We start from the raw sequence: 12,411 nt of genomic DNA on the forward strand, positions 1-12,411 counted from the left end.
TAATTTTAATCCTGTTGCAATCATTTGCATTGTAATTTTGAGCAATTTGCTCTTTGGGTTTGAGATTTTATGCACAGTGAGGAAGTGAAGCAGTTGTTGGAACTGTGCACAAAAGGTAATTAATTTCTTGCCAGATAACTTCGAATTTAAATGTTTGGTTTGGTTTGGTTTAAAACCATGTTGGTTTTCCATTACCTGACCATTCTACCTGTCATAGTTCCAGTCTTCTATTTACCACAAACACATGCACTGCTCCCCTATTTTACAGTGAGCTCACCTAGTAGCTATCCAGGTTGAGTGGGTGCAGTATTTTTCTTACTGCTGTGGTACACAGTGTTCCAAAGTGATGACCAAGTCATTTAAAGGCACCTGAAGTGAGACTTCAGCAGTCAAACAAAGATTTTCATGACATTGTCATGTACAGGTGCTGTGGCAGGCAGGAAGACGGCCCAAACACAAAGGGTTAAACTGAAGGAGATAGCTTTATTGCACTGTAGCAAGATTACTAAATACAAAAGTAAGAAACCAGGACCACACAAAACACAACAATGTGGGATGATGCGACAATGGCAGAGGAAAACACAGGGCTTAAATACAGAAAGCATAACAAGGGAATTGGACACAGGAGGGAAACACAGCTGGGACTAATCTGACAAAATCAGACAGGGAGTAAGCAAAAGGGAATACACTAAACACAGGACGCGGGACTGTCAAAGGAAAACAGGAAACACACAGATATGGAGATGAGGAGAAGGACATGCAAGCTTAATGCTTCAAACAGACACGGGGACATAACTGACTGGGGAAAGTGTTTTGGGAAGTTTTATTTGCCAAATTTAACATTAAAACAAAATGTGTTTGATGAGACAAAAAGAAATTCCTCAGCATTTGAAAAAATGCATTCAAAGAACTAAAAACCATAAAAAAAACTAAAGCAATGTGAGTTTAATAACTATGATTAAAAAAAATAAAGAGAGTGGTCAAGTTAAAAGAAGTCACGAATAAATAAACATTGTGTGCAGTATGTCTGTGAAGGTTCTCAGTCATTCAGGTCATCGTAGTCTAAGGAGCTTGGAAAGAAAAACGTCTGGACTTCTTTAAGTTTCTTGAAGACGTTTCACCTCTCATCTGAGAAGCTTCTTCAGTTCTAGGGTCAAATGGTGGAGAGTCCCATATTTAAGCCCTATGGGAGTGTCTCCCCAAGGACAATGAACCCCCCAGTGATCCTTTACTTAATCACACAAGCCAAGATGTGAAAAAGGGTGTAGGTCACAATCAGCCAAGGTTTCGGGTGAACTCATTGTGAAACCTAGTCCCACCCTATCATGTGAGGAGTTCTTGGAAATAGGTGTGACAGAAGACAGAAGTTCACTAACTCTACCTGTTACACAGAAAAACACCACATGAGGAAACACTGTTGCTGAAAGAAGGTCTTCCTGTTGGCCCTCAGCTTCTTATTTTACACACTCAGATTCTCTGCTGGCATCATCAAGTGTGATATGGAGAAAAAAACACTAAAAAAGTGTAACAAAAAACAAAGCAATGGACTGAAAGAGCAAAATGAATACATTCCATTAGTACGCAAATTTGAACCAGATGACAATCTAGTAGTGCAGCAAATTTTTTATGAAGGGCTGATGGAGATGGTGCCAGACACTGCCTTCAGAGGATTAAGACATCACCCTGAGAGTCTCTGGCTTTATGCCGCTATGACAGGTAAGATCACCTATCTAATGTCTGAAACAAACAATCTTTTAAGGTAAATTGTTCTCTATTTTTCTGTTTTTGTAATTTGAACATTTTGTAAGATTCTAACTCCAGATACACCAAGAACCTCCGTGCCTGAACAAAGACCAACCACCTGTTCTGTAAAAGCTACTTGTCTGCTTCTAAAACGTTTTGTTCTTTTAGTTCTACTAGAATCAGTTTTAATGTCCGAATGTCTGAATGAATTAAAATTTGTGCTTTTTGTGTTGTTCTTTATGAACTTTATAATTTATTTACATTTAAGCATTATGGTATATCTTTCCTCTGGCAGTTATATTTCTTGTTATCACCAAATGTTGGTGGGTGATAGGAGTCCTCCCAGCAAGTGTGATGTGTTTGCGCTACTTCTACAGCAGACGTGTCATCCATGGTTACCTCAGGCGAGCTATGAACACAGACATGGGGAACATTGAGAAATTCTACATGAAGCCACCAGGTACATAACATTTACGCGGAAACCTGAAACTGCCACGTTCTGTTTTGCCATAATACAAAAGACTTTTCGCAGTTTCTGTTTGTAATGCATGGTCCCTTGCTTGAAGTGGTTTGAAACACACATTTAGAAATATTACAGATACAATTTTGGTGTTACTTACATCCTCATAGTTGACCTCCTGTCCCGGAAAACACATAATCAAAGTTGTTGCTCATCATTTCCTTTTATCAGTGGTGCCATGTTTTTTTTTTTCTTTTTCTGACTGTTCTGCATTGCAAAACATTGATGTCAAACTCATGACTGCAGAGTCATCAGCTTATAAATTTTTCAGATTCAAATAGTGCTGAAGGGTTACTCTGTGCATTCAAATGAGCCACCAAAGGCTATTGCCCAAATGTCTTTACTGCATGCGGTAAGTGAAAACCACAAACCACTGTCTATGGCAACTGTCAACATCACTTTTCTTTCCAAATGAACATTACTTATTAGGAAGAATGCTTAGATTGTGCAAGCAGTTCATTTTACTTGGATCAGTGGTTCCCAATCATTTTTTTAGTAGTCCCCCCTTTGTTTTACAAGAAAATCTTCGCGCCCCCCCCCCCCCCCAGGCACGGTACAAACACATCCTCCAACCACATACACCCATATTTTAATGTCAAACGCCACTGCAGTTTATTTCACACCTCAAACTTTTTGCAAACAATTACACAAATAAAGGTAAACTGCAATAATTTACAGGTAGCAATAAAATAAACTATTAACTCTTTTACACTATGTCTACACCTACGCAAGTATTTTTTTTGAAAATGCAGATTATTTTATGCGTTCGTGCCTTTTGTCCACATGTAAATGGCGTTTCAGATCACTGAAAACAGAGATTTTTAAAAACTGTCAGGGTGGAGATTTTCAAAAAGTCAGTTTTTGCGTTTATGTGTGGATGAGGAAAAAGTTGATTTAGTCACGGAATGTCAAAGGTGTGCACCTTTTTTGACTTCATGGTGTGCACCACGTTATTGTTTATGTGAGATGAATTTCTACAATGGCAGATATAGACAAAATACTGTTGCTGTTAATCTTACTAGCTGCAGTTTTTTACACGCTTACATATACCCACGCAGTTATTGTTCCTCCATTTAGAAAGACAGATGCGTCAGAGTTAAGTTCGGACGTGGCTTCTACATTCAACACAGACACTCTCACAAACAAATCCTGATGCCAACATCATCATCGGTTTTGAAAAAATGTAATTTTTTAAAATTACATTTATGTGATGTACGTGTGGACGTAACCTTCAATAACAGAAAAACAAACCATCTTTATGTTGTAATTATTTTACATGTTGACTCGGGAAACAAATTCTGCTGGGGATACCTACCTTTGCACCACCATTGTGCAGGTGAATTTTCTAGTATTTGGCTCAGAAAGAAGTTGGTTTGGAAGCATATTTGGTGATCCTTCATCATCTGTTTTTTGTTTGTATGGGACCGCCGTCAAAACCCTGTCCATTATGCTAGCAGTGTTCAAACGTTCTTTTTTTAAATTTTTTTTATTCATACCTTAGAAACCTTGAAACCTTAGCGATGGCAGTGCAATCAGGTTCTGAAGTATTACAATCAGTTTGTCTGGTACTGCATTCTCTGCTCCATTTTAATGTTCACTTTAAATTTCAGGATGTTGCTTTGCACTGCACTGAGTTGCTCCTGTGTAATTGGCTGATTATGATATTTGTGTTAATATGCAGTTGAACAAGTGCACCTAATGTATACACAACTATTTTTCTCTTACCTTCTGAGAGAGCCCTTTTAACCTTCATGTGGTCAGCATTCAATATTATGCCAAAGTTTTGTTTTTTCCAATATTTGAAGCAATAGGCTGAGTTCTGTTATTGTCTGCTTGCCCCAGTCTCCTGTTTTTGGGTAGCAGTGCTAGAAGGCAAAGTGGTGGACACTGTAGCAGCAGTTGGCCAGCAAAAGGAATCAGGAGGTGCTGTTGTCCTGCAGAGAATGTCTGTTGACCAGAGATATCGGAAATGTGGGGTTGGTGTTGTGCTGGGAAGGAAAGTTCTGGAGTTTGCCTCTCATTATGGATATTCTTCAGTTATCCTTGGGACCACAGCATATGCACCGGCAGCGCACCGCCTCTACCAGCGCCTGGGTTTCTGCTGTGTGGGGGTCACCAACGGGTATGCCACACCAGGAGGACGACAGTCTTTACTTGAACAAATTTTCTACAGAGTACTCCACCATCACTATAGAATTGATGTGCAAAACATCTCTCTCAAATGGACACCAACTACAGTGAATGCGCAGGTGACTAAAAATGAAGGGAATTTTTGAGACTGATAGGTCTGTTAACTTGCATAGTCACCATATTTGCCGGCTTTCCTTTCTGCCTTAAAATAGGCTAAACTTTAATAGTATAGTAAATCTTTTCTGGTCTTATTGACGAAGGTAAAGTGCAGACATTCACACAGCAAACTACTGTACACAGTTTTTCCTCCCACACACATACTTGACTAATTTGTCTACAGCAGCTGTTTTGTTTTTAGTCTATATTTAATCTCTACATATTTTTTCTAATATTATAGTTTTACTTTTGGAAAATCAGCTGCTCTGCTGCCAGTGAACTTATTCATACTTGTGACTGGTCAGGCGCTGGCAATGCCACCCCTTTCATGTGAATATGCTTGTAGCTAGCTTGGAAAAATGCTGGGCTTTATTAATGAGTTGATGACCAGCTTCATCTTACCACTAAGCCTGATTGATAACAGAACAATGCCCCGAGTATTGTAAACTAATTTTGTAGTACAGGGCCCAAAAAGTAAAAGTAAAAAGAGATAAAAAAAGAAAATTAATTTCCAAAAAAAAAGAGAAATAATGAAGAAAAATCCATAAAGACAGAATGAGACAGAATGAACACAGACAGGAAAACTAAAGATATAACCGAAATAAAAAAACTTAACACAAAAAACTCAAAGTTGTAAAAGAATAACAATGACCACCAGAACCAAAATTCAACATAATAAGAATCCAAAACTCAGAAACATAAACAAACCTGAGACTGTAACAGACACACTTTTATCAGAGAGCCGTTCTCATTTCACTTCATTTTTATGGGTCTCCTTTTGTTGCTTTTCTCTCTACTTTCTACTTCATGTGTTAAACTGTGTTTTTTTTAACTGTACTGGATCTTGTGATGGACCAATTTGTGCCTTGTTGTAAAGAACTCAGTTAAGATTATTATTATTGTCATAGTGTTTACTGACTTAGTACTATATGGCTGCTGTTACCTCCCCATGTTTTTGTTGTTGCTTATTTGTCTGTTGTCAGGGTAACATCAAAAAACAGCTTTCCTGAGACTGAAAGGTCTTATTGTCATGGAGAAAAAAAAGAACCTATTATAATCTGGTGCAGACCGAATGACAGTATGCTTGTTATTTTAATTTTAAAATAATTTCAATTATATGAGAAACTTGAGAACTGATTTTCCAGCCATCTGCTTGGGACACCAGGCAGTTGAGAAGGCACTGATAATAGAATAATGTGAGTGTTTGATGGAATCCAAATGAGCTTTTTGTTGATTTGAAGGGTCAAACCCAAGAAAAGGGTGTATCTGTCAAACCCACACTTTCTGCACTCTTGCTTTTCTCACTTTTTTTTTTTTTTTTTTTTAATCACTTCACTTGCTCAGCAGAAACTCATTGCCCCTACAGTAAAGTTAGATGAACTGGAGAACAGCAGGGTCCACCTAAAGGCAAAGGCTGTAGTATCACTTCTACATGAACAGTCAATGATGGGAACAATAGTTAGAGAACCACTGAGCATAAAATGATTAAAATCAGTAATTTTATTTTGAAAGATGTATAATTTTTGGCTTCACATTGTATTGCAAATCGAGCTGACCTAAGAAAAGGATAAACAATAATCATACACAACACAGCTTTTCAGCAGTAGGTATTATTCATAGCATCACACAGGTATCTAACAGTTAATCTGTTATCTCAGTAAAATGCAGCTCTATGGCATTTTCCTTTCTTCTCTTGACAATTTTATATTACAACTCAGTATTCAGCACACAGTATGGTGGTAAAATAGCCCTGCTGCCTTAGAGCAACATGGTTCTGGGTTTGAACCTCATAGTTATGTGGAGCCTATGTGTTCTCTGCCTTCCTTTCATATGTCAAAATACACACATTTTGGACCTCGTCTCTCAACCTGCAACTTGTGGGATTGCCTCCAGTGGCCCCACAACCCCACATAGAAAAGTGGTTAAGAGAATGAATTGACAATGTAGAAGTTGGCACGTATTTAGCCTACTTATTTTTTTTTCTACAAAGAGATCTTAGAATAAAACTTGAACAACATATCTGACTTAGACTTTTTGCATAATATCTTCACATTGAAACTTCAATCTCAGCATTTTTAAGTTTTTGTGAAATCTACGGTTCCGCATATCTATTCATAAGAGCAGGCGGTTCATGTTGCGAAATTCCTACTCAGACAGCCAGGATCAAAACTTTTCTATGGTGGAAAATATTTGGAGAGTTTATTGGTGGGTATTAAATCAGAAACACTATAATATTAAGTTTATCATAATTGCTTTGTGTTCTGTGCAATGCACTGTTAAAATTCATCACATATGTTTAGATTATCTTTTGATTTTCCATCATTTCTAGCTGACTCACTCAGGAAAGAGGTATGCTCTTGCTCCACCTCCTAAAATACCCCCAAAGTTTGCCCTATAAACAAAAAAAGGAAGTAGATTAGATTTTAAACTCTTCAAACTGAAAAAGCTCATCATTCTATTTCCAGCTCGTCCATTGATTTTGTTTGATCTGCAAGGGGAGGTAAGGATTATTTCAATTATATTTTGCATTCATTAAAGTTTAGGCATATATATATTTGATTATCTATCATTAACCTTATATTATTTTAAAAGCAATCAACACCTCAGTGTAAATAGCTTGAAAGGGAGGGGATTTATTATAGTGAAAACTATTTCACATAAAACATTTTTGATTTCACAGATTGGACTCCGGCTTTTAAGGCAGATGCAAGGATGAGTGTCGAGTACCATGCATCCACACATGGCATTGATGACAGTAAAATTGCCTACAAGCAGTTTTTTGAAGAAGGCAGCAAATTTCACTCTGCAGGTAATGAACCTTGATTTTAAATTTCCTGTCTTTTTTTTTTTTTTAAAGGAAATCACAAATACATAACAATGCTCTGCTCTCAACTTTTATGCTTGGCTCCGATGGAAAATTTTAATCTACATGGAGCAATTGGGAAATGGTAACCTTCCTGTAGCTGAAGGTGTGCTTTTTTGGTAACGATAGTGCTAAGCAGTAGTTTTATAGAAAAATCAACCATTTGTCTAGTACCTGCACAACATCACCATGCAGTCTCATCTCTTTATTATTTGCACAAGGAACTGGTGGAACCAAAATGCACCTAGATGAATATTTAACTTAAATATGTCCTTTTATCAAAATAACAGCATTATATGACCACAAAAAGCTTCATGTGAATATATTGTATTTAAAGTCAAACAGAACACTTTTGAGGCTGCAGCGAATGTAGTATTATTTATTCCATTAACAGTCATTGTATAAAGCACATATGGTTGAAGTTGCTTTATTAAAAATATTTGAATTAGGTACATTTTGAAAGAGGAATTAACCATTTTTATGCAAGATGAATGTTTTTTAAAGTGTAATTTTGCAATACCACCCTCTAAAACCACAACTTCCTTAGCATGCTTCACCAACTTATAGTTTCTCCTTCTCCTTTGCCATCCGTCATTCAGTTTATACAGTAAGAACCAGTCCTTTCAAGCTTGCCACAGTGTGTCTGGGGTTGCTGTGTTTACTCCTTTTGGCTGGTGTCATAGGTCAAAGCATCCACTGTGAGTCTACCTTTTTGTTCTGTCTGTTAAGTATTAACATTTCCTTATATCAAGGTGAAATAAATTGATTGTCCTCACCTCTGTCATGACTCCTCTCCAACAGATCAAAATGTGGAACGAGACTATCAGAATAGCTCAAAAGCCATGACTATGCAGAATCAGGACCTGCAGCACAACGTAAAAGCTGTGCAAAAAGAGAAACAGGATACGCTGATACGCTATGATCGCTTACAGGAAAATTACAACTCCTTATCTACAAGCAGAGAACGGTTGCAGACCAATTACAATTTACTGATGGAGGAAAAACAGCAGCTTACACAAAGCCAAGCCCAGTTAAAGGACAGTAACGCTGCTTTGAACCAAAATTTTGAAAAGCTAGAAACTCTTAAAAACCAGCTGCAGTTGAACAATGATGCCTTGACTACAGGCAAAGACTTGCTACAAAAACAATATGATTCAGTCCTCAAGCAAAGAAATGACTTGCAGACCAGTTTTAACTCTGTGACCAAAGAGAAGAACAACTTACAGAACAAATTCAACAATGTAACCAGATCAAGAGAGCAGCTGCTGAATCGTTACAACGACTTGATTAAGACAGTGGAAAATTTGCAAGATAGCTACAACTTCTCTACAACTGAAAAGGACAAGTTAGCAAAAGGTCACCAAAATCTGACTGTACAACTTGAGCATCTTCAGTCTACCTACAATGTAATCAAAGAAGCAGAAAATGTCCTGCAGGCTAATTATGACTCATTGGTTAAGAAAAAAAATGCTCTTCAAAGCAATTTTCAGAATGTAACATCAGAAAGAGACCTGCTGAAGGTGAATAATGAAAACCTGACTGCTGAGAGAGTAAAGCTGTTGGAAGAAATTAACAGACTGAATGCAACAATGCAAGGTAAGCAAAAAGAAAACAGCTATTAAACATCTCTTTACTTTTGCCCCAGTGTTTGGTTATTGATCAACAAAAATTGTAAATTACAGAGAAGAAATGCCCCACTGGCTGGAAGAAGTTTGAGTACAGCTGCTACTTCACTTCAGTTAGCAAAAAAACGTGGGAAAGGAGCAGAGCTGACTGCCAGAACAGAGGAGCAGACCTGGCAATAATAAAAAGCAAAGAAGAAATGGTTTGTTTACATTTGTCTTCTCTCCATATATAGTATTTGAGGTCATTTTCTTTTCTTAAAGTTGAATTCATTTTTTTCCTCCCCATTTTCACCAGTACATCAACTGACAACGCATGCTATGAATTTCAGCTCCTGAAAGTTTTTTTATTAAGTCATTTTTTTTATTTTCATAAAACTAACATAATCATAATGACATACTCATAAAAATGTTACCTTAAAAAACAGAAAGCTTTGCTAATACAGATATTAATAACAATATTCAAAGTCTACTAGCTCACTCTTTCATCACCAATGCTTATTAGTTTTTTCTCTCCTATGTATTACCAACAGGTCACTAACTTTGAAGATGTTATTATCCATTCTTCGTATAAAATTACTGATTGGTGCTGTCTAATCTGCAATCTTCCCATTTATGAAACCAGCTTCCAGTTTGGATTCAGGGGACAGACACTATCTCTACTTTTAAGATTAGCCTTAAAACTTTCCTTTTTGCTAAAGCATCTAGATAGGGCTGGATCAGGTGACCCTGAATCCTCCCTATGCTGCAATAGGTGTAGGCTGCTGGGGGATTCCCGTCATGCATTGAGTATTTCTTCTTCAATTCAATTCAATTCAATTCAATTCAATTCAAAATGCATTTGTATAGCAGATTTAAAAACAACAGAGTTAACCAAAGTGCTTCACAATCGGTTAAGAACGAGAGAAAACAATAGGGAGACAAATATAGATAAATTAGAAACAAATACAGATAATCTTCAGTTACCTTTCTCACTCACTATGTGTTAATATATCTCTCTGCACTGAATCGTAGTTGTTATTAATGTCTGGCTCTCTTCAACGGCATGTCTTTTATCACATCTTCCTTCTCTCACCCCAACCGGTCGTGGCAGAAAGCTGCCCCTCCCTGTTAAAAGGGAGTTTTTCCTTCCCAATGTTGCCGGGGTGCTGGATCATAGGGGGTCATATGATTGTTTGGTTTTTCTCTGTATGTATTATTGTAGGTTACATTTGCTGTAACTTGCATGTCTCGTTCTTAATAGACCTTCATCAATGGCTTGTATAGCAGTGACAAAGAAGTCTGGATTGGACTGACTGATGAAGGAGTAGAGGGGCAGTGGAAATGGGTGGATGGAACTCCAGTGACCTTAACGTAGGAAATTTAATATATATGTTTTGTTTTTTGTTTTTTTTGTAAAGTTCTGCTTATCCAAGGACATTTTTATTCTGACTTTGATATTTCCCCATCTCTTGTAGGTTTTGGGGTAAAGGCCAGCCCAACAGCTATGATGGGAGAAACCAAGACTGTGTGGAGTTTTGGCACCGCGCATCAGGCGTCGGTGATTGGAATGATGAGAACTGTAATATTGAACAAAACTGGATCTGTGAGATGTAGTTTTCCAGAACTTTGGAATGCGTTAGGTGATACTGTCTGTTACCAATGAACATCATGTAATGTAAGCATAGAAACACATTAAGGATTATAATAGTATGTTTTACAACTCACCAATTTATTCAGATGTTATTTGCTGGAGCAAATACAGATTGATGTAGCTTGTTGAATGAGTGACCCAAAAGGGACTCCAAAAACATCTGCGTATACTGTTTATCATCTTTTTCCTGACTCTGATGGTGACACAGTATCTGTCACTTGCCAACAGATATTTTTGAAGGTACAATTAATTTGACACATGTAACTTACCCATATGCCAGTTTGCATGAAATTAATTTACTATCATGACCATTTAGTACATTGATTAATGAAAGCCTTTACAAAGCCTTGTACTGTTATAATCAGTTATGTTATTATCACTTAATTATGCTGTACTTGCTTATCAGTGATTTTTTGTAACTGGGAAAATGGTACCAAATGAAATGCTGTGTAATTATGGATATATTAATTAACCACCATTCAGTTCTTCACTCTCATTATTACAATAAAATAAAATAAATAAAATGTGATTTTTATCTTGCTCTTTCATTTAGATATTAATCCAAGCAAATTAAATAACACAGCCTGCACTACTTTTTACAGAAATTATATTCAAAGACTTGTTATGACCTTGTAGTTTTTGACATGTGTTTTTACATACAACTGCCTGTTTCATATGTTACACTGTGTTTAAGCTAGAGTATAGTCAAGGGTGACATGTGCTGAAACCTCTGTGCTCACAGTGGTTTCCTGTTTCACCGATGTAGTGGAATTGACAGAATCAAAGCTATAAACATTAGTGTAGGATAACAGTCAGTTTCAGGAATGAATGTGGGGAAAAAAGGGAAGCAGTGGTGTGACAGCTCAGACTATTTCAGTGTTTAACAATAACAGTCCACTAGAGGGAGGTACAGCCAACACATTCCCGTCAGCTTTGTCTGCTTTATATTTTTCATTCTGAAAACTTTTAGTAGAATTAACTTTTGCAACCATATTAGCCCATGTTGGTTCAAGTACCTTCTCCCTCTTTTTTTTCTGGCACTAGTGAATGCTAATACATGTGCTCCACAAAATTTTTGTTCTTTGAGCCCATCAGAGGATACGCTTCTACATCACTAAGAAATAAAATGTTGTTACAAGAGGATGGGTCTGTTACATTTCTGCCTGAATTTCTTCTACCATTTGGCCTTGCAGTCCCACACAAGAGATCCTACTCATTTCTCTCCAGGCTACTGCATGCAGGAGTTTGCTCTCAGTCTTCTATATAGTGTAGATATAGCTTATCTTTACTCTTTAACTACTTTTAAAAGTGATTTAATGGTTAATCCACCTATCCATTCTCTTCTGCTTATCTCAGAAGATCAGGATCAGTTTACTTGTTACAGAGTGTTACACACCTAGTTTTCTGGAACTCTTAAAGGAGCATTTTAAAGTTTGACCAAATAAATTCTCAACCTGCTGCTTTGATTTGGTCTATTTTGAATCTGCTAGTTTTACAGCTGAGTTCAGTTACAGTGTCTGTAAATGTTCAGTTCAATTTAGGCCAAATCACAACAACAGTTGCCTCAAAGGACTTTATACTGCAAGGTAAATACCCAACAATATCCTGGAGAAAACCCCAACAATCACACTTAAACTCACACTTACACAGCCTCACCAACATAACTTTGTCTGTTGCTTTTCCCACTATCTTGTTAGTTGGCATTTATTCGCAGATGTTTTTACATCCTACATGTGGCTGTGCT

The 12,411-nt window shown here is 37.1% G+C and overlaps 2 protein-coding genes across 2 annotated transcripts; both read left to right on the forward strand.

Annotated features, from left to right (window-relative positions):
- Nucleotides 1-1,499: 1,499 nt before the first annotated feature.
- Nucleotides 1,500-4,539, forward strand: LOC146384915 (N-acetylaspartate synthetase-like). The gene is made up of 3 exons (XM_084929903.1): nucleotides 1,500-1,716; nucleotides 2,039-2,203; nucleotides 4,106-4,539. The coding sequence occupies exons 1-3, from the start codon at nucleotides 1,500-1,502 to the stop codon at nucleotides 4,537-4,539; spliced, it is 816 nt and encodes a 271-aa protein (XP_084786029.1).
- Nucleotides 4,540-6,949: 2,410 nt separating this feature from the next.
- LOC146384916 (uncharacterized) lies at nucleotides 6,950-11,154 on the forward strand. The gene is made up of 7 exons (XM_084929953.1): nucleotides 6,950-7,049; nucleotides 7,230-7,358; nucleotides 8,012-8,110; nucleotides 8,214-9,008; nucleotides 9,095-9,237; nucleotides 10,278-10,387; nucleotides 10,492-11,154. Exons 2-7 carry the CDS (start codon nucleotides 7,262-7,264, stop codon nucleotides 10,628-10,630), a joined length of 1,383 nt encoding a protein of 460 aa, XP_084786079.1. The 5' UTR covers nucleotides 6,950-7,049; nucleotides 7,230-7,261; the 3' UTR covers nucleotides 10,631-11,154.
- Nucleotides 11,155-12,411: the final 1,257 nt, after the last annotated feature.

This window comes from Perissodus microlepis, chromosome 6 (genome assembly GCF_051167445.1).
Source record: "Perissodus microlepis isolate ML-2025 ecotype Zambia chromosome 6, ASM5116744v1, whole genome shotgun sequence".
In the NCBI taxonomy this organism is placed as follows: Eukaryota; Metazoa; Chordata; class Actinopteri; order Cichliformes; family Cichlidae; genus Perissodus; species Perissodus microlepis.

What these genes read in the sequence shown, in the direction of transcription:
- LOC146384915 (XM_084929903.1), top strand. Translation starts at nt 1,500, where the DNA reads ATGGAGAAAAAAACACTAAAAAAGTGTAACAAAAAACAAAGCAATGGA. An exon ending in GCTTTATGCCGCTATGACAG is followed by an intron (nt 1,717 to 2,038) that starts GTAAGATCACCT and finishes TTCCTCTGGCAG; the next exon opens with TTATATTTCTTGTTATCACC. An exon ending in ATTCTACATGAAGCCACCAG is followed by an intron (nt 2,204 to 4,105) that starts GTACATAACATT and finishes TGCTTGCCCCAG; the next exon opens with TCTCCTGTTTTTGGGTAGCA.
- LOC146384916 (XM_084929953.1), top strand. Translation starts at nt 7,262, where the DNA reads ATGAGTGTCGAGTACCATGCATCCACACATGGCATTGATGACAGTAAA. An exon ending in CATAGGTCAAAGCATCCACT is followed by an intron (nt 8,111 to 8,213) that starts GTGAGTCTACCT and finishes CCTCTCCAACAG; the next exon opens with ATCAAAATGTGGAACGAGAC. An exon ending in TAAAAAGCAAAGAAGAAATG is followed by an intron (nt 9,238 to 10,277) that starts GTTTGTTTACAT and finishes CGTTCTTAATAG; the next exon opens with ACCTTCATCAATGGCTTGTA.